Source organism: Oryx dammah, unplaced genomic scaffold (genome assembly GCF_014754425.2).
Source record: "Oryx dammah isolate SB20612 unplaced genomic scaffold, SCBI_Odam_1.1 HiC_scaffold_16, whole genome shotgun sequence".
NCBI classification, from domain to species: domain Eukaryota; kingdom Metazoa; phylum Chordata; class Mammalia; order Artiodactyla; family Bovidae; genus Oryx; species Oryx dammah.
In genome coordinates, this window is record NW_024070200.1 from 62482739 (window position 1) to 62503876 (window position 21138).

The following is a 21138-nucleotide window of genomic DNA, read 5'->3' on the forward strand; positions in this document are numbered from 1 at the left end:
CTGGCCTTTATTTAAATGTCTGCTTTCAACTTGTGTTTACAGAAGAGATTAGTGTCCCATCTGGCCGCCCTGACAGCAGTCGAGCTGGTCTGAGCCGGGCACTGTCAAAGGTGCAGCTGGCTGCACCACTCAGGCTGCACCCACCACCAAGGCGAGTCCTCCAGGTGGCACTCAGGGTGACCTCACTGAACGGAAGGCAGCAGAGGGCTCACCTAGGACAAACACCACAGGCTGAGCCCTCCTCCACCTGGAGATCTTCAAGAGAAGGCTCATTCTTTAGGAAAAGGAACCACTCTAATTCTTCACGCAGGACCCTGAGGCCAGGGTCGGAGTGGATCTGCAGGGGCGGGGTGCACTGGGCAGGACGGGGACTCAAGGGCTTGGGGTCACCTCCTCTTTGGGTCACTTTTGCCCCTGAGGCTCAGCCGGTGAGACCACCAGCTCCCTCTGAGTGCTTTCTACCTTACATCAGCACGATTCCACTCCCGCCACCCCACCCCAGAGGAGGACAAGACTTCACATGCTTGCTTCTCTTCCTCACCCTCCAGCCCAAACACGGACTCATTCTTGTCAAAGTCACAGGCATATAAATATTTTTCTCAGCCAAAGAGTTTCTTTTTAGAGTGCTAGAATGAAGACAGCAGGAGTGGGAGGCGGAAGAGAGCAAGCGCTGAAGGCAGAGGAAATGGGGACAGGCTGGCCTGCTCTGCTAAGTGTTCCTGCAACAAGGCTGTACTGTCCTTCAACGGATGACAGGACCGACCTCAGACAACGGCCTGCCCTGTGACTCGTCTTCCAGGCACTACTGCCCAGGCCTGAGGTCAAACAAGGGGAAACAGAGCCACGTACGTGTGGACTTCCTCTGCTTCCAAGCTGTCATTTCTTTCTGCGTCACCCTAAATGTCTGTGACTGTCACACGCATGAGGGCTTCCTCGGAGTCATATCTGCCGGTTTCCTAGGAGCTGATCAGGTCCCTGGGGCCAACGGACCACGCTCTCTGGCTTCCCATTTCCCCCACTCCATTGGCCATGTTCCCCAGGGCACCATCGCCCATCAGCACAGATGCATCCAGACCACAGAGGACCCTCTTCAGGCAGGAGGAAGACAAATGTGAAAACTCAAAGACTACAATGGGCAAAGGTTTCCCAAGGCCCACTCATCCCGCCCTGTTTCTGAAACAGGGGAGAGAGAGCTCTTGAGAAGCACGAACACACAAGTTATGTCACCATCCCCTTCCAACCCCCTTGCCTTTTCTCTCTCATTACAGGGAAGACCCATGGAGATGGCACCAAACCAGAACCCACTCAGGCTCCTTTTCAAAATGAGGTGAGTGTGCCAAGGATAGGGAAGCTCTGCCTTTTCTGTGCTTCCAGAGCCATCATAACTGGTCCACGAAGGGGAAGGAGAGCTGATGTTGGCACTGCATAAACGATAGTGGTCATTATCAATGGTGAAATGAGATGATGGATGCAAAGCGCTTCAAACGGCGCCCAGCCAGAGGGCAGGTGCTGCTCCTGCAGCTGTGCCGATGATGTCCAGGATAACTGCTCAGGGGAGTGAACACAGGTCCTCAAACTTGGCTGTGTGTTCAAACCACCTAACGAAGTTTAGAAAATTTTGGATGCCTGGTTCCCACCAGCAGAAATCCTGATTCAATTGCTATGAGGTGTGGCCTGGACACCTGCATTTCCGGAAGACCTTCAAGGCATTCTCTCTTAAACTTGTAATTTTGAAATAACTACAGATGTGTATGAGCTGGAAAGAAAATACAGAGGTGGGGTTCTGTACCCCTATACACACACCCCCAATGGTAACATCTTGCATAATAATTACAGTGCAGAATTAAAATCAGGGAGTGGACATGGATGCAACCTGTTGTGTTTCTTTAGATCTCATATACACACTCTCAGTGTGTAGTTCTAGGCAATTTCTTCATACACGTTGCTACCTATAAACCACAATCAGGAAGTCGTGGCATCACCAATAGACTACACTTCCACAGCCCCCCTCCACCCCACCCCTTAAACCCTGGCCATCACTAATCTGTCCCCTATCTCTATGTCCTTGCTGGTGGCTCAGATGGTAAGGGATCTGCCTGGAAGGCAGGAGAACCAGGTTCAGTCTCTCAGTTGGGAAGATCTCTTGGAAAAGGAAATGGCAACCCACTCCAGTATTCTTGTCTGGAGAATTCCATGGACAGAGGTACAGTCCAGGGGGTTACAAAGAGTCAGACACGACTAACACTTTTATCTCTATGTTACACCATGAATGTTATATAAATGGAATCAGGCAGTATGCGTCATTTTAGGACTGGCTTTTTTTTCACTCAGTATCATTCCCATGGCTGCATTCATCATCTGTTTTTTTTTTTTTTTTTTTTTTACTGCAGAATAGTATTCCACGGTATGGATGTATCAGCTTGTCTAACTATTCACCCACTGAAAGATATCTGGGTAGTTTCAAGCTTTTGGCTGTTACAACCAAAAGCTGCTATAAACATTCACGTACAAGTTTCTATGTAAAAATAAGTTTTTATTTCTCTTGGATAAATGCCCAGGAGTACAACCACTGGGTCTTAGTTTTAAAAGGAACTGCCAGATCATTTTCCAGAGCGGCCATACCACTTTACCTCCCCACCAGGAGTACATGAGCGACCTGGTTCGTCTGCATCCGGGCCAGTGTTTGGCTGTATGGCCAGCCGTCTGGTGAGTGAACCCTGGGTACCTGAAAACAGTGCTGCCCGGGCTCCTGTTCATTAACTGTGGCGACGTCTGTGGGGCGGAAGGCACTCCCACCAGCTGCCTGGTGTCACCCGGCCACCCTCTGCCCGGAGGGCTATGGGAATGGGAAGCTGCTGGGCTGGGGCTCCTTGAGCCACGGGGATGAGGATGAGGAGGCACAGGCCTGGGCTGCTGCCTGCTGTTTGCTGGCTGAGGGACACGAGCTGGGCTTCACCATGCAGTGGCCAGCAGCTCAGCCAGCCCAACACATGCTATGTATGGAAGGGGGTGTACCAGGCTCCGCACAAGGTCTCCTTGGCCTCTGCCTTTCCCAGCCCATCGCTCAAGGAGCAGGTGTTCTTGGGTTTTACGTTTGTATCTGTTGATGGTTCCAGGTCACAGACCTCTAGGTCCCAAATCCAGACACATGGGAGGTAAAAAGAAAGCCTTGGAACTCACCATGCTGTTGTTTCTCAGGTCCTCAGGACCCCAGCCAATCTGCCTTCTTCTTCCCAGCTTTCATAGCCCTTTTATTATTGTCTGTTGAATAATTCTCAAGGTACATTTGGTTGCATTTAAAGGAGAGGAGCAGGGAAAAGCTGAATTTACATCAGCTCAGGCCAGGACCAAAGCCAGCACTGACTCCTTGAATCCTCTAAACCATGCTACGGAGGAGGGAAAGTCAGTGTGCCCACTATACAGATGGGGAAGTTGGAGACATAGGAAGATTAACTGACTCAACCTGTGGCAAAGCTGCCTTCAGGATTTTCTCCCTGAAAACCTGAATTAAAGCTGCAGGCCTGGGCTACACACTTGGGCAGAACCTCGGAGGCCTGCGTCCTAGGACACAGCATGGGCCCTGACTTTCCCCTGCGCTGCTTGACAGCCATTGGCTACACAGGTGCCAAGGTACATGGTCTCTGTCAGAGCTCCTCCCTCCCTGGACTGTCACCACCTTCTCTCCGTGACCTCTAGACCAGGCCTGCCTGACCCCCGTCACAGTGGCTTCCATGGGAGGCTCTGCACCCTGCCCACTGTGTCCCTGGCTCACCACCCTCAGCCACCCATGCATCCCCCCTCCTCTGACTACTCTGCAATCTCCTCCCTCAAGGCCCATTCCCACCCTCCTGCCTCCTCTCTGAGGACCCTCAACATGGCCCTTTTATGGGGCTGACTGTCCTGCACGTCATACGCCACAATAAACAGCCTGCTACTTCCAAACGCGGCATAACTTTATATTATGATAATCCTGGTTCCATCACCTACAAGCTCCAGGGCTGTGGTGAGTCATGTAACCTGTGTTTCAGCTTCCTCACCTGTAGAATGGAGAGAATGACAGTACTTACCCCACAGGGTGGTGGGGAGGACTGAAAGAACTAATGAGTGGAAGACACTGAAAACTAGCCTGTATAATAAACCCGTGAGAGGGGCTGCTGTTCAACATGGGTGCATCTCTGCTGCCATTCTGCCTTAGGATCTGGGCACTGCCCAGATCCTGGCCTAGTTTGTCCTTTATGTTGTGCGGGGGTCAGGATCAACAAGGGGAGGGTTTGATGTGAGCTCAGAGACCAGCTCAACTCTCCCCATGCTCCAAGAATCTCTCCTTCAATCCCCAGGCTGCAAGGAACCAGCTCTGTGCAGGAAATCAACACTGCTAGAGAACTCAAATTTGATGAGCTTTCTTTCTTCGTTGGGTCGAAGCCGCTCTCCACGAGTCTTGAGCATGCTGGTTTTACCCTGCTCTCTCTCAGGGGCTGTGCAGAGACCCCTTGTGCCCAGAAGCCTCTCATGTGCCCCCAAGTGCTTGTGTCCCTAGCCCTGCTCTTCAGCACAGAGACACTCAGCTCCTCCAGCTCTTCCCTTCATCACCCCTTCCCTTTCACATGGCATAATCCTGCCTCCTGTGCTCTTTTTAAAAATAGACTTCCCAATACTGAATGCCAGACTCCTGATGCCACTTAACCTCTGAAGGGCAGAGCAGAGCCATCACTGCCTTCTTCATTTCTGGAGATGAGGCTCCTGTTAACGGGGCCTAAGAATGCATGTGTTTTAATGAGTATGCAGCTAACCATGAACGTGAAAGTGAAATCACTCAGTCATGTCTGACTCTGTGACCCCATGGACTGTAGCCTACAAGGTTCCTCCATCCATGGGATTGTCCAGGCAAGAGTACTGGAGTGGGTTGCCATTTCCTTCTCCAGGGGATCTTCCCGACCCAGGGATCGAACCTGGGTCTCCCACATTGCAAGTAGATGCTTTTACCATCTGAGCCACCAGGGAAGCTCACCAGCTAACAGTAACCCCTTACATATAGGAAATCAGTTTCATCTCTTGTGCCAATCTTACTCTATGGGCTGCTGCAGAGTTAGGGAGGATTATGAGTTGGAACTCAGTGGAAAACGGTCCTGGGATCAATTAGTAATGTCTGTCAATGGAGTACAATGCGGAAGTAGAGACACATGTGTTTGCTGGCAGGGGCCAAAATCTTTTCACACATGCTGCCATTAAGCCATGTTTCCACCCTCCTGTGCATTACATCTACTTCATCTGGGGCTTAACTCATATTAAATACCATCTGGAAAGCTGCAAGTCATATGGTTAGTGCACAGATTTCAACACTGACAAAGGGCTTGAAGCCTGACTCTGCCACTTACCAGTGGACTGTCCCTGGACCTCTCTATAAAATGCAAATAATAATACCATAGGATTGGAGGTGAAAATGAAATGCGATCATGATTTTCAGCATTTGGCCCACTTTTCTAGGTGGTCAAGAACTTCATATTTTCTGAATGTTTGCACACCACTCCCCCTCCTGTCTTTGCGCCATCTCAGTGTCTGATGGGCATGGGTCTTCTCTCCACATGCATGCAGCTCATGATAGAAATGTTAAATCAGTGGGCCCCAGGGTAGCCAGAAGCCTCTCTCCCAGGTAGATATTTCTCTTCTGATAATGATGCTTTGAGTCAAGTTCAAGTTATAAGTTCATTTAACTGCAGCAGTATCCAGCCCATGGTTCCACATATTTCCCATCAGGAGTGTTAAGAGTTTTGCAGAAACCTGGGTGAAATTTACATTTTACATTCTCTGCTTCTGCAGATCTGTTGGGGATGACTTGTCTGGAGGTTCTCGGCCGACTTCCAGGATTGCCTCTTTTAAACCTGAGCGCTCACAAATGATGTTTGATGAGTCATTTTGGAATCCTTCCTCCAAACAATATTAATATCCCAAGTCTAAAATGTACGCCATTTGTCTCATTCCCCTCTTGCATGACAGCATTTACCTATTTTAGTCTTTAGCACCCCTGCTTTCCCTCATTGCCGGTGCTCTCATTTGCAATCAAGTCTCCTCAGCCTGAGCCAAGAAAGCCTGAATCATGTCAAGCACCTTCACCTCCTCCATTTCTGGCCGTTGATCTCTCTCACCTCCTCCATTATCTAGTCTTCAGCTCCTACTGGTACAACATGTAGTGTACAACCTCTAAAGGAGCGCGTGAACACTGGGTGGGACTCGCGGGGCAGTTCGGTCATGATGAGCATGCCCGGTGATAAAGGCAACTGAGTTACCAAAGCCAGTGTCCCTTGGGGTGTGGCTCTTCAAAAGACACCACGCCCTTGGCCTTCAAAAGGGATATCTTTACAACCCTCTGCAAATCTGCCAGTTTGGAAGTAGGATCGCTTTGGGGAACTTTTTAACTTTCTTTCCACTTTGGTAAGCAGCCCCCATTGTTTTCTCTCCTGGGACATTTTTCACAAGGAAACAATTTTTGTAATCACCTGGCAGGAGTTGTTATATGCACAACAAACACCAGAGTATAAGAAGTTCTGCAGACCAAAGCCCAAACCCCCAGGGCAGATGGGCTTCTAGGCCAATGTGATTCAACTCATGTTGCAGCTAGAAGTGACCAAGGGCCTGGATTTCAGAGCTTACTCTAAACTCTCATATTCCAGACCTTTCCACAGAGCATTTGGGGGCGGCACTTGTCTTCTAGACTTTGGATAATATGAGCAAATGTGGAAAGAGAAAATAACACCTTTGATATTAAATACAAAAAACAATTAAGAGACTGAGTTGCCTGCTGCGTGATTCTACCAAAGGGGCAACACCAGGGTGGACTCTGCGCACGCAGGTCACTGGCAGCAAGGGTGGGAAGAAGCCACACTTAGGAAAAGCACTGACTCTCCCACAACGGCTACTGCCTCCAAACTGAGAACAGAAACCGAAAGGGACACTGGAGGGGAAAGACAGGAGCACCAGCCTCTCAAGGCCTTAGGTCAAGGGCCTCTGCTGCCCTTTGGGGATGTCAAAGACCACCACGGTGGAGGCTTTTCCGGAGTGTCTGACAGTTTTGTTCAGTGTTTCAGTCCTGTTGCTTCTTTCCGACTTCTTTGTGGAAAATCTCATCTCACAGGCAAACCAAATTCTGCTTGATCAGCATGTTCCTAAACGGGTCTGTTGATATCCATGAGTTTGACAGTCTGGTATTTAGCCCCAAATTTATCAGATTTTATGATACATCATATTAAATCTTTACACTAGAGTGGGGTCAGAGAAGGCAATGGCACCCCACTCCAGTACTCTTGCCTGGAAAATCCCAAGAAAGGAGGAGCCTGGTAGGCTGCAGTCCATGGGGTCGCTAAGAGTCAGACGTGACCGAGCGACTTCAGTTTCACTTTTCACTTTCATGCACTGGAGAAGGAAATGGCAACCCACTCCAGTGTTCTTGCCTGGAGAATCCCAGGGACGGGGGAGCCCAGTGGGCTGCCGTCTATGGGGTCGCACAGAGTCAGACACGACTGAAGCGACTTAGCAGCAGCAGAGTGGGGTCACTTTTAACAAGTGGGATGTACCAACCATGACAAGGAAAGCTGGTCTCTAAGCTACAGAGGAAGCTGAATGGAAACCCAGCATCAACTCTGGAAGCCTGGTAAAGACCTGCTGGAGGCTGCTGGCATCGCAAGGACAGTAAATGAAGCACAGGTCAAATGGGACCACGGAAAAGATTCCAAAGTCAAGGCAATAAAGCTGTTCTAAAAACTCCCCCATGGACCAAAATTTTAAAAATGAAAAAAAAAAAAAAAAGTTTTTTCCCTTCAGCTCCATATAAAGAACTCTACGTTTATATGTGTACATACACACACACACAGAGGTACAATATATAGCTAGGAGCGAGCACTGCTCTGAGATGGGGTCTCGAAGAATCACGTGCAAAGGAATCACCCAGCTGGGCTTGGACCCTGCATTCCTAACAGCTTCCCAGGTGACAGCTACTGCTCCTGGGACCAGTCTCTGAAGAACAAGGTGGGTGCAGCAGGAGTGAGTGTGTTTCTCCCATCTGTCCCTGGTGTAGCTCCACACCCAGGGCTGCCTCGCTCTTTCTCACCAGATTCTGAACAGGGCATTGGAAAGGGGTGCTTCAGGTGGCAGCTGCCAAGTCAGTAAGAACAGATCAGGCTGGAGTGGGGTGAGGTCGGGGGGCAGGGAAAGAGATGGGTCCTGGGAGCCTGCTCTGCGGAGTGAGCCAAGCTCCACGTGGGCCAGGCAGCCGGGTGCCAGCGCCTCTGTCTGCACGGTAGCTCTCTCCTGCGGCCAAAGCAGTTTCCGCCCCTCCCAGGCGGAAGCAGAGCACAGGTCATGGAGATTCATCCCGGGGCTCCCCCCAGCACAGACGACTGACGCAGTCAACCTAGGCTGGTTGGGTGTCCTTTACCCAGGAAGCACGTGTTCCTGCCTGGAAGGCATCTCTGACCGAAAACCAAACTGCCTGAGCAGGTTATCAGCAGGTTAGTCCTCAGTGTGTCTGAAGCTGCCCTGTGGCAGGGGTCCCGCTGGGCCCGGGAGGCCCTGGTGTGAGAGACAATTTAACAAGTCTGACTTGGAAAGCCACCACTGTTTCTCTGACCCCTTCTCGTTAACAACCTACCTGGTGGCCCTCGTAGAGGTGCAGGTTCACCCCCAATAACACTTCAGACCCCCAAGTCACAGGGCCCAGCTTCTCCAGGGGCTGTCTGCCCACCTCAGCCACAGCCTCTCTGGGGACTCCAACGACCCCAAGAGTTTTCCTGGCTCAGTTCAGGACTGACCAAGGCGCCTTCTCCTCGTTCTCCGTTTGCTCCTGATGATGATGTTAGGGAGTCACCAGGCTCACTTCACAGCGGCCCCTTCAAACACCACAGAAACGCGGCTGTGCCTAAGACGAGGCCTTTGTCAGGCATCCAGTGACCCTGGGGAGTGTTACAACCTCCGACATTCTATGTCCTTCCACTTATTCACATTTTCTCTGAGAGGTCGTCCCCAGATCCTCATGCAGGCCCCTGACAACCACAGTGCTCTGTTCTGAAATTAGGAACAAGATCCATGATTTCCAGCTCCCCTGGCCCCTCCAAGCTCCTCTGCTGGTCCTGTCTGCCACTGCCATCATCTGGTACAACCACCTCCAGGCTAGGTGGGAGTGGGCCCTCGGTGCCTAAAACTGGACAAGGAGATCAGGGCCCTTTCCCAGAACTGCCGTTGACTGGGCTGGTGGCAAAGTTCCCAGGGGTGAAGAGAACGTGCAGCTGCCCTCAGGCCTTTGGAATTTTCCATCAGCAGCAGGCAGTGGATGAACAAGGATTTCAGGCATGAAACCAAATACCTTGGGAGAATGCGGGCATGTGTGAGCCACAACAAAACACCACAAGCTGTGTGACTTATCGACAACAGAAACTTCTTTCTCACAGTCGTAGACGCTGGAAGCCCAAGGTCAGAGGACCAGCACAGTGGGGTCCTGGGGGCCCTTCCTGGGTTGCAGAGGCTGCTTTCTTGTTTTTTCACACGGCAGAAAGAGAGCTAGCCAGCTCTCTGGCCTCTTCTTTGAAGGGCACCAATCCCATTCGTGTGGGCTCCACCCTCTTGAGCTAGTTACTGCTCAGAGGCCCCACCTCCACGTACCATCACCATAGGGGTGAGATCTCAACATAGGAGTTTGGGGGACACAAACAGTCCGTCCGTAACAGAGCACTCCTCCATCTGTGGAGAAGTTTGCACGCTAGAACGCCCCACCACCTCCCACAGTGCTTACACGACCCTGGTTAGGTAAGCAGCAGCAGTCTTTCCCAGCAAATATGGGTAAGCCCGGAACCAGAAGAGCCACTTGGGGAGCACGCGGCCTCAGCATGCAATCGGTTCAGCTGTATGAAAGGTACCGCACCGGGCCCGAGGCTCTGGTCTGAGTCTCTGCTTAGTCACTTGGAGCCCTGGAACAGGAAGCTGTCTGCAAAATGAGGCTGAGATGATTTTTGACATCCCTTCCAGCTCCGAGAACCATGAGAAAAGCCACTTACGGGGAGCTGCCAGAAGCTCTGCTGTTTCTAACGAGAAAATTGGATCTCATCTAATTCCTGGGATGGTCTTTAATATAAGGAAGTTCTGAGGGGATTTCAAAATTTGGTTCTTCAGCCAAACCCAATTCACACCTCACATCCCTCTTCCTGCACCGCCATCTTCTCAAACAGTGCTCAGACGACATGATTTCAGGTAAGGAAATCCACCAACAATTAAATGCAAAGAAATCCTGGGATGGAGACAAACACTCTCACATCTTGTGTAACCTTTCCTATCAGAGTAACGGAACTCGGAGCAGCAGACGCCCAGATCCAGCTGGATTTCCCATCATGGCGATAACATCCAGCCAATAGCTGCTCTGCCTAGCTGCTCAGGATGCAGGTGGGAACACATGTGTCTGCTCACTGAAGAGCTTTTAATGGCTTTCCCTTTGTCTGTCTTCCCTCCCAGGCCTGGCCTGGGCAGATCTGGCAAGGCTGCAATCAAGGTCCTCTTAAGAACAGTGGCTCTGGGTGTTCCAGTCAAGTGGAAGAAGGGTTCTCTCCTCACATTCAATCCGAGGCAAGGATAAGACTCCAATGGAAATGATGATAACTTCCCTGCAACTCTTCCTAATGCCAGGCAATGAGAAATCACTCCTTAAGGCAGAGAAGTCATTTAAATGGGGCCCCAGAGACAAAGTTCCTTGCTGCGCTGGACCCTGTACCTCGCATTCAAAACCATCCATCTGCGAAGGGCCCAGTGCTTTTTTTTTCAGTTTGGAGTAGGGAAAGGAGGGGAAAGAGAGGCAGAGCTGTTAGGAAGGAGTCACTCAGGGCAACGCGGAGCGGGGCTGAGAATTGCTGTGCTTGGTGGCTGCCCCACAACCCTCCAGAAGCCACAAGTCATTCTAGCTCATCCAAGACACCAGGAGAAGGGTGGCTTGTAAATGAATGTCAAAGAGCTTAGAATTTTAAGTGGCACATTTTTAAAAATAATAAGAAAAGTAAATGAGGTTTGATATGACTCTGGAATTTGGATAAGACAGCCTAGTCAAGGATGCTCCTACAGCAACTTTAATCCAGGGGCCAAGCGCTGAGGAAATGGTACTTAGAAACCTCTCCAAGCGCCTCCATGGGAATCCTGAGAGCCCTGAACACCACTGGCACCACCAGTTAAGGTTCCTTCCAGGAGAGGAGGCTGCAGGAGGGTATAGCAGCTGAGTAGGGATGGAGGGTGAGACTCAGGGATTCAGGGAGAAATCCCTCTGAAAACCTCGAGTGGGACTTGCCTGTCCTAGAACCAGCCCTTCCTGCAGACCTCCTGGGGGCCACCTTTTCTGTTCTGCAAGAAAGGCTGACCCACACATGAACACAGCCGTCCCGAATTCCAACTAGAACAAAAGCACACTTGTCCTCCTCCTGGGATTTCTAAACAGTTATAACATTCGCAGAAATCCTCTCTCCACTACACCTTCCACGTGATGTCCGTGCTGTGCCCGCGGAGTTGAGCACCCAGGCAAAAGACTCGGCAGGCTGCCTGGCCATCCTTGGCAGCTACCTGCCTGCTCATATACCCTCCACCCCCTGTGTGCATGCCTCGGACCCCCTGCTCTGCACCGGCAGTTTGCTCCCCTCTTCATGCAACTGGATAACAGCTTTCCTTCCTGCCTATTCTGGGACTGAGACAATTCCTTTCAGTTTGAATTGTGTCGACTCCAGTTTTGAGACCAGTTCTCCCAGAACAGGTGTCCCCTCTCCTTTCCTCAGCTCCCCAGGCAGCCAACCACCCTCTGCCCATAAACCACCATCCTTGGGAACTGAACGCAGCCTGCTTCCATGCCACACCTCAGACAAGTGTGTCCCCAGGCCCCCAACAACAGGACACCCTTCCTCATCCGCTGTCCTAACTCATTTGAGCAGAGTCACGTTCTAGCTGGAAACATCCAGAGTGCCTGGCTCTAACTTTTCACCGGTATCTTTACTGGAGGCCATCAAGCCTCACCCGGGACCTGCCTGGGCCATGGGTCCACTTCTTACCTCAGGCAGGTGGCCACCTGGCCTCTGTCTTCATTGGACTGAGCAGGGGAGCAGAGTCCCCGCTCTGGGTGACATCGGCCAGGGCAGGGCTTCCACCAGCTCCAGGGGGTGAGGGGCGCTTGTGTGGACCTGGGGACCCAGTTGTGCACTCAGGCACTGATGGGCCAGGGTCCATCGAGGACTGACTGCGTGTCTGCAGGCACACAAGTGTCATCAAACACCGCTCCTGATCGCCAGGGTCTCTGTATCGCTCAACCTCAGCCCCGCATTTCTCTGCAGGTGGGAGCATCAGGCCCCTTTGGGCTGCCTGTCCCCCTCCTTCTTCTGCTCTTTCCTTCCATTTCCAGGTCTCCCAGGAGGTGTCAGCTGCAATAAGACAGGACCACTCCTGACTGCGGTGGCTTCTTTCTGGAGGGCTGGGCCCTTCCTCACCTGACTCGCCAGCGATAAGCACGACTACTGGGCTTCCCTGGTGGCTCAAGTGGTGAAGAATCTGCCTGCAATGGAGGAGCCACAGGCGATGCAGGTTCGATCCCTGGGTCGGGAAGATCCCCTGGAGGAGGAAATGGCAACCCACCCCAGTATTCTTGCCTGGAGAATCCCAGGGACAGAGGAGCCTGGTGGGCTACAGTCCACGGGGTCACAAAGAGTCAGACATGACTGAAGTGACTTAGCACGCACGCATCTGGTGCAGGGCTAGGAGTGGCGAAAAAGCATGGAATTCAGGGTGACCTCACAAGGGGTGAGCTGGAGCCAGGAGCACATCCAGCACCACGGCTCAATGCTGGGGGTGACCTGGGGGGACAGGGCCAGGGAGCAAGAGATGGAGCAGGCAGGCGGATGAGGCCAGAAGCAATGATACAGGGTCTCAGATGTCAGGCCGGCAGCAGCCCTGCCCTGGTGCACCTGGTGTCTCCTGGAGAGCTTTCCAGGCATCCCTCCCCCAGAGCGGGTGGTTTAATTGATCAGGCCTGTTAACACTTGGCCACAGGCACTTCCAAGGGCCTCAGGGGCTCCTCTCCTGCAGCACAGCCCATATGTCACCTCTGCTGGGTTCCCAAGTTCCCATGAAGGCAGCGATTTTCAGAGGCCACAGGCAGAGCCAGCTGACCAGAGTAGAGGTAGATTCCAGAATGGAAAGACCCAAGAAAGGGCATCTGGAAGTCAGGAAAGACCCCAGAAAGAGCAGGGGGGAGAGGCCCGGCCCGCAACAGCTTGCACATGGGCCGTGACTCCGGGGTCTGTCTGGAGCATCGTCTTCAGATTTCTGCGGGTTGGAGGGGTCACGTGGTTTGGTCTGACTCTCTAGGCAGGTGCTGATGTGTAACAGGCTTATCTAACAGAGCCTCCTAAATCCGACAGAAGCAGAGATTTATTTTCCGCAAGGGAAGCTCTTTGTTTTCCTGAGTGGGTAGCCAGGTAGGCCGTGAGTGGAGTCCTTCTCCACTCTCCCCACCCCACCTGGAAGCCCTGTTTAGACACTTCCCAGGTGCTGTCTTACCCAACTGTGTGCACGCTGCGTGCATGGTTCCTGGGTTTCCCCAGCCCCCAAATGACCAGCTGAGACTTGGGTCTGTGCCCCCCCAGCCTCCAACTGCACTAGGAAGCATTCTTCTCAATCAAATGTCTCCCTTGGGCCTTATCACACCACATTAGACCAACCTTCTCCCAAATAAAAGGCACTCTAACCAATTTTCATGGAAACATTTTCTTTCTAACACTAAAAGTTCCAAATCATAGTAAACAACAGCCTCTAAAAATAGCGTTATACTAACATCATTACCAATGCTCCCCTTGATTATCAGGGTATCACTTGATTTTTTTTTTTAATTTTTCTCATGGGCAGTCAGCATGGATATGAGCTTCTGAAGAGAGTTATTCCCATGAGCAATCAGGGCTGCATTTGGCCTCAAAGAAACGAATGCTTGGAGCTCTCCCGCTTTCTCTCTGAAGTCAAACAGTGATGAACAACTTGGACACTGAGGCTCACCGCAAGGTATCCTGGTTACTTGAGGGAAAAACCTGGGCAGAGCTGTCCCAGCTGGGCGGTCTGCTCCATGTCACTGATTCTGTCACAACCAACAACAGCTGGAAACACGGCCCTCTAAAGTGAAAGGTCTATCGCAGACACCCGCTCGTGCTCAAGACCATCGCTTTCTTGTGGTCACCGCAGGCTCAAGAAGGCACAAAACCAGCCTCATTTTCAGCTGGGTTTCTCAAGCTACCACAACAAGACAGGGAGACAGCCGCCTTCCAAAGCTCACACAAGGCGAACCAAAAGATGGGGGTAGCTGCCTATCATGGGTAAGAAGGCATCTAAGGTCACGTTGTTAGTCGTTCAGTCGTCTCCGACTCCCTGCGACCCCATGGACTGCAGCACGCCAGGCCTCCCTGTCCCTCGCCATCTCCCAGAGCTTGCTCAAACTCACGTCCATTGAGTCGGTGATGCCATCCATCCATCTCATCCTCTGTTGCCCACTTCTGCTCCTGCCCTCAATCTTTCCCAGCATCAGGGTCTTTTCCAGTGAGTTGGCTCTTCGCATCAGGCTCATAAAAAAGCCCAAAGCTGCCATCAGAAGAGCGGCTGAGAGACCCAGCTCCTCCTCCAGGCAGAAACACAGGACAGCCCCTTCCCAGGGTGCCCCCACGACTGCCATCAGGAGATGCAGGTCCTTCACCTTCTGTCTGAAGCCATGGCCGGAGTCTTTTCTGCCCTACCTCTTCTTCACCAGGGCAGATCACCAGAAAACTGCCAGTCTCCCTGACAGCACTTGAGTTCCCTAGGGAAACCCCTCTCGAGGACACACTGGCTTCCTTCAGGCAGCTGTACCATGCCATTTTTGCCTTCTCTGCATTGGCTGCTGGCAAACTGAAGGTACCTTGGTTTTTTGGATATATAGCAAGCTCTCTTCTTTATAACATATATTTCTATAATTTGAATTCTTATTTTAATGGCCCTGTTGCATGGATATATTATCATATGTGTGTGTGTGCGTGCTAAGTCGCTTCAGTCCTGTCTGACTCTCGTGACCCATAGACGTAACCTGCCAGGCTCCTCTGTCCATGGAATTTTCCAGGCAAGAATACTGGAGTGGGTTGCCATGCCCTCCTCCAGGGGATCTTCCAGACCCAGGGATCAAACCCGAGTCTCCTACATTCCAGGTGAATTCTTCAACACTGAGCCACCTGGGACATCCATATTATCATACAAGTGATCCCAAATCATTTTAGGTAGAGACTAGAAATTGTCTCTAAAGTACCACTAGTACCACTAGTTTCCTAATCTATAAAGTAAAAGCTAGGAAAACTGCCTCATAGGATGGATTCAATAACACAGTGAACACATAGCATCTAACAGTACCTGGTACACAGTAGGTGCTCTATGAGATCTGATGTGATTTAAACATCATTACTTCATTGTTAATTTGTGTCCAAAGCAGCATTATTGATGTTACCAAGTCAAAAAATTTTCATTTAATCTATAATTGAGAACTTATTTTACTGCAAATTGGATTGGAGCCAGTTCAAGGCACCAAATGAATTATTTTTGAACTACAATAACTGAAATAAAACCATGCATACAAGAGAGGGAGAAAAATGCCAGCACTACAATGAGTTAGATATTAAAACCGAGCCTTACATTTAGCTTTGTGGTTTTTGAAAGCCAAAGCAAAAATGAAATCATGTTAACTTATGTGACACTCATCATCTGATAAATGGCCTGTGCAGCTGCTATGGAAAGTGACTTTTCTCCTAACACTGGCATCTGAGGGTAAGTGTTCACATTGCTCCTCACAGGAGGTATACTGGGTACAGAGCAGAAGGGCCACGTCCATGCATGCCTGCATGCAAAGGCACACACATTCATCCTCCAGAAGAGATGCTTCACTTTTCAGTATTAAATGATTAGGGCCTGGTGGGTGAGCTCTCTGGAGGTTTCCCATGGGTACACAGAGGGGTGTTCTTTATTGTTTTCTAAAACTCTCACCAAGAAATTTTGTTAGAGAGCACAGACCAGTGGATCAGATCACTGAGGATACCATCCATCCTATGTCAGTTTACACACATTTAAGAAACATGGAATTAAATTATTCCTCTCTGTCCCAAGGAATGGATCAGTTTCCAGGCTCACATCTGTGAAACAGCCTGTCCAGTGGCTTTCCTGAAAGTGCAGGCTGGCCTCCACCTTACTGCTCCACACAGCCTCCCCGACTCCTCCAGGCGGATGGCCAGGGGAGTCCGTGGACAGGGAGGCTGACTTCATCCATGGAAGATCTGCCTCTCAATGCTTGCGAATAACCAGAGACAACAGACTTCTCTGGGAAAACCACCATCACCCAGCCAGGGGCAGGACCAAATGCTAGCAGGATTTACTGGCTTTGATGAACAATAAGGTGTTTGTTTTTGCAGGTAATTAGAGTTCAGTAGCAAGCTATAAAGAGCTCTCTGAGAATTCTAAACAGACGGTAGCTAAAGGCTATTGGAATATGACTGAATCTAATCAGTCATCTGCAGACCTCCCGAATTAAGATGCCAGTATTTGATAAAGCACAACCACACAGACCACCAGAGAGGAATGGCGCTCTGTGTTCTTAATGTCCAAGGAGAAAAGGCGGCCCACATGTGCTCACGTGTGGGGGTGACTCCTGCCATGGGAGGCAGCAGTTCACATAAATATATCTCTTCAAGGGTCCACACACCCTGTGTGCTGGGAAATGTTTCGACAACCTTACACCCTCACAACTGTTAGGGTTCCCAGGTACTGCAAAGGGCTGGGTGGGGCATTTGACAGAGAGAAGTGGTTTGCAAAATCATATACATTTACACTTTTCTTTCAGCACCCACTATTGAATGTGGGGCTTGTTGTTGTTTTATTTTTCTTAACAAATCTGAGATATGGATACCAATTTGATTACAATTAGTTTAAAAAGTTTCCTAGTAGTCTAGACAAAAGAGGACGAGCAAAGTGCTGTCACCAATATTTTTAAAATACTGTCTGTCAATTGAGGTTTGACAGAAAACAACAAAATTATGTAAAACAATTATCCTTCAATAAAAAATAAATGAAAACATACTGTCAAGATGAAATAAATGTATGCTTAGAGATAACTGCTCATCTTGCTTGTCTTGGCCAAGAACTTGTTATTTTCTCCTTAATACCAAAAAATACGCCTAAGATTATTTTCATTTACTCTACTCACATCATGATAACCAAGAGGGACAGAAAAGTGAACAACAAACCCACCCACAGGAGTGAAAAAAATTAAAATGAGACCAGATAAATGAAACAAGGTTAAAAAAAAAAAATCAAGCCCCAGATATGGCTAAGACTAGGGGACAACAGCTGCTTTCGAACTCCTTACCCATAGCCTCTACTCTTGAGAAGCTTGAGTTCACATTTAAGATTCTAGGCATCTTACTATCTAAGGTACTAAGAAAACTGACAATACATATATTTTCTCCAAGAACTAGATTTCCATTTAATTTTGTTCTCTTCAGTCCAATATAAATTTTCCCATTGTTTTGCATGTTTTGGCCTCAATTTATTTATTTAAAGTTCTTAAGCAGTCATCTCACAATGTTTCCTTCAGAGAAACATGAAACAGCTACTCCAGGAGGAAGAGAAAACCCTCGGGCCACAGGTTGAGAGTCAGCTGGCCTCCTGCCCCCGAGGCTCCCTGCAGGTGATCTCAGCCTGGGGCCAGCCACTCAAGCCCCAGCCCTGCTGTCTCCCCGTCTGAAATGCCAGCAGGCAGCCTCAGTTCTGTCCACACTTTGGGCTCTAGGGTTCTGTGGTTCTTTCTTCCTCAAGGGGAGACTTGCCAATGGACAAAGGGCGTAGCTGATGATTCTTTAAACTAAGACACTGACATTCTGCTTTCAGAAAGTTGGACTTTGTTTGAAACTGGCTGAAGAAAAAAAAAAATTAAACGGCCCGAAGATAATCCCACTATCTGAATATATTTAGAGTGAATCAAAATCGTGCTGATCTGGGAAAGGGGATGCAACTCACAACAACACTCTGAGAAAAACCTCTTCCCTTTACAGAATGTGCTTTAAGAACAGACCAACCTCAAATGAGCATTTCCGCTCCCAGAGACAGTCTGTTCAGTGATCTCTTGGATTCCCTGAAGGGCTGGGACCTGGGCTTGCCTAGGTCACTACTCGAGAGGAAGCAAAGGCGCCCAGCAGTACTGTTTTAGAACTTCCAGAATCTGAGTGAAAAGAATATGTATTCAGAAAAGCATTTAAAGAGGCAGAACAATCCAGAGTCTGATACTTACTTGTGGCCCAGCTCATGAGCGATGGTAAAGGCCAAATTGAGGCCATTGTCTTCGGCAAGCACACATTTCCTCTTAGCACTGCACACACCTCCTAAGTAAGCAATTCCTGCAGCAGAGACACAAAACACATCCTCTTCAGAACATGCGAGGTCCTGACCTCGCAGGGCAAATCCACACGGTCAGCATCACACACCATCGAGAGGGGCAGGTGGGGGCGAGGATGACCACGGGACTGGGCCTGTATCTCCAGAGCTCATGGAGACTGACTGGCTGGTCGGTGTGGGATGCTTCTGTATTTGTCTAATGATAACAATAACCACCACAAGCATCTCTCGAGCATTTAACACGCGTCAGGCTGAGCAGTTGGCATATCTTATCTAACAAAGTCCTCATTAGCCAGGATGGAGGCAACAGGGAAACCGCCGTTCAGAGAGGAAAGGTAACTTTCCCAAGGTCCCCTGGACTGGCACCTGGAGCTGGAGGCTGAGGCAGCCAACTTCAGCATCCAGGGCCGGGGCCAGGCGAGGCCAGCAAGGCAAGGTTCATGGAGAGGACCCTGACGGGGTGAGCAGGCTCCTTCAGACTCCATGCCCCAGGCCTCCACATCCCCCGCCCAAGGCCCTGCCCCGCCAGGGTTAATGCTCTCAGAGGGTGAGCCAGACCAGGGCCAGGGCTCACTCAGAGCAGGCCAAAGACAGCGGGAAGGTTCAGGAAAATGTCTCAGGAGCCCCTCAAAGGAGGAGACCAGGTGCTGGGAGGAGTGAAAGACACCGGAAGAGTAAGGGCCTGGAGGCCATCTGGGAAGACAGACCCCACGGTCTAATGGCTCATCCCTGCACACATGTGAGAGACCCCAGGACCTTCTCTGAGATGGGAAGACTGAGGCAGTGCAGCTAGGGGAACCAGACTCAGGAGAACACTGTGAGCAAGGGGCTGAGGAGAGAGGATGGGAGGGGGCGGCCTGTGAGGGTGATGGGGGTATTCCAGGGGAGCAACGCTGTTCTGCTACAGAGGCCCGCGAACAGGAGAGGGCCTTGGATGGACTGGGCACAGCTGTAGGTCACGGGCATCAGCCATGCACGGCTGCCCCTCTCTAGGCTGACACCGCCCGTGGCGGCTCTGCACACTCCTTCACAGCTCTGAACCTCGGAAGGGCATCCCCGTGGTCCCCTCCAAGGACCCTCAGCACAGGGCCTGGGACAGGATTTGAGTGCTGGTGGTGGCCGACTCCCCACTGTGTCCTGTGACATGAATAAGGGGCTGAGGGCCCGGGGGGCGGTCGGTGGGTCACAGGCCTGGGCAGGCCCGGTGCAGCCCTCGCTGTGCGCTCACAGGGGTGCGGAGCAGGCAGTGGCTTCAGCTGGGCGTGCACGGGCCGGTGGCACGGGCAACCCAGGGACCAGGGCCTCTGCCCACCGGCCTGAGCCCTGGGAAGTGCTGTGGCCACATACGGCTCCCTCAGTGTGCTCAAGGAGTCTTGGGAGCGAAGTGCATCCCCGCGGGCACAGGGGCCAGGGCGGGAAGGGGCTGACGGTAAGTAGGGGGATTTAGGAATTAAAAATGAACCTCCCTCCCCGCTTCTGAAGAGCTAAACCAACATCCTGTTTGTTGACATCAAGACTAAGCCGGGGCAGACCCCCCGGCACACACGGAGCCCCCTCACAACCCCTGCGAGGGGCAGACCCTGTGAGGGGCAGCACAGGAGCCGGGCACCACGGCACACGCCTGCTTTTATTTGGAAACACGCTTGGCCAGGGTTGAAGTTTTTGTTTTGTTTTCCACCAAAAAAAAGAAAGGAAATGCTCTTAGGCCTCAAGATGTTTTTTTGCACGTGGGCATCTTAATGCAGAGGATGGGAAGGAAGAAAATGACAACCAGAAAGGACACGATCTGCCTTTGTGGTGCCTTCAAGGTCATTATTCTGGTTTTGCTTTAAAAACGCTTTGTGAGCTGCTGCAAAAAGTCCGGCAGTGAGTGGGGCGGAAAGCTTCCACGGGGCACTGACGGCATCCGCATGCTGCACACGCCGCGTGCGCGCGCGCACACACACACACACACGCACGCACGCACGCGCACACGCACACGCACCCCTGGTCTGCCCAGCCTCCCGGGTCAGTGAATCAATCGGAAACAATCAGACATGCTCGCCCCAAGGAGTCGTCTGGTGAGGGGTAAAGATAGACATCCAGGGCCAGCTGTGCTGAGCTTGCTGTCCCAGGACCGCCCGCTGAGCCAGCAGACTTCAAATACCACAGGATCACGTCCTCAGTCCTGGCTGCACTCAGCACCGGAATGGGGCCTCGTGAGCTTCCATTCTAACTGGGCAACACGCAAGGCTGGGGAACAACTAAGTGGAGGGCCTCTCAATAACCGCATTTTAGTTTCTCTAAGGTGCAGATGACTTTTTTTTTTAACTAGAAAATGAAGCTTCAGTTTATAAGAGATGCTCCCAGACAAAGGTGGATTAAGGTCTAGTGTTTTTAATGATTTATTCCAATTGTGAACTGCTGTTCATAAAACCAAGCAAAGCAAAGCACCTCAACAAAAACAGCCCCAAAATGGAGCACTGGAGCTTGCAAATTTATGAGCAATGCTGTGGAAAATGCTTAGAACTCAAAAAACAAAGTCTGGAGAGAAGCCCAGGTTGTTGTAAAAGCACTGTAGGGAACAGATGGTAGTTAAGCCAGGAGCTTCAGGGGAAAGCAAAGCCCACCACTATTCCATGTTTTCTGGGAATAGCAGTGTAGAGAGCAGGGTGTGATGGAGACACGGAGGCACCCTGTTACCTCTGCAAA

At 50.8% G+C, this 21138-nt stretch overlaps 1 protein-coding gene across 1 annotated transcript in view; it reads right to left on the reverse strand.

Annotated features, from left to right (window-relative positions):
• ADAMTS17 (ADAM metallopeptidase with thrombospondin type 1 motif 17) overlaps positions 1-21138 on the reverse strand; it is a 395327-nt gene that overhangs the window by 205832 nt on the left and 168357 nt on the right. The window contains exon 8 of the mRNA XM_040257013.1: positions 18344-18449. Coding sequence (XP_040112947.1) covers positions 18344-18449 — 106 coding nt within the window. The remainder of the gene's footprint in view (positions 1-18343; positions 18450-21138) is intronic.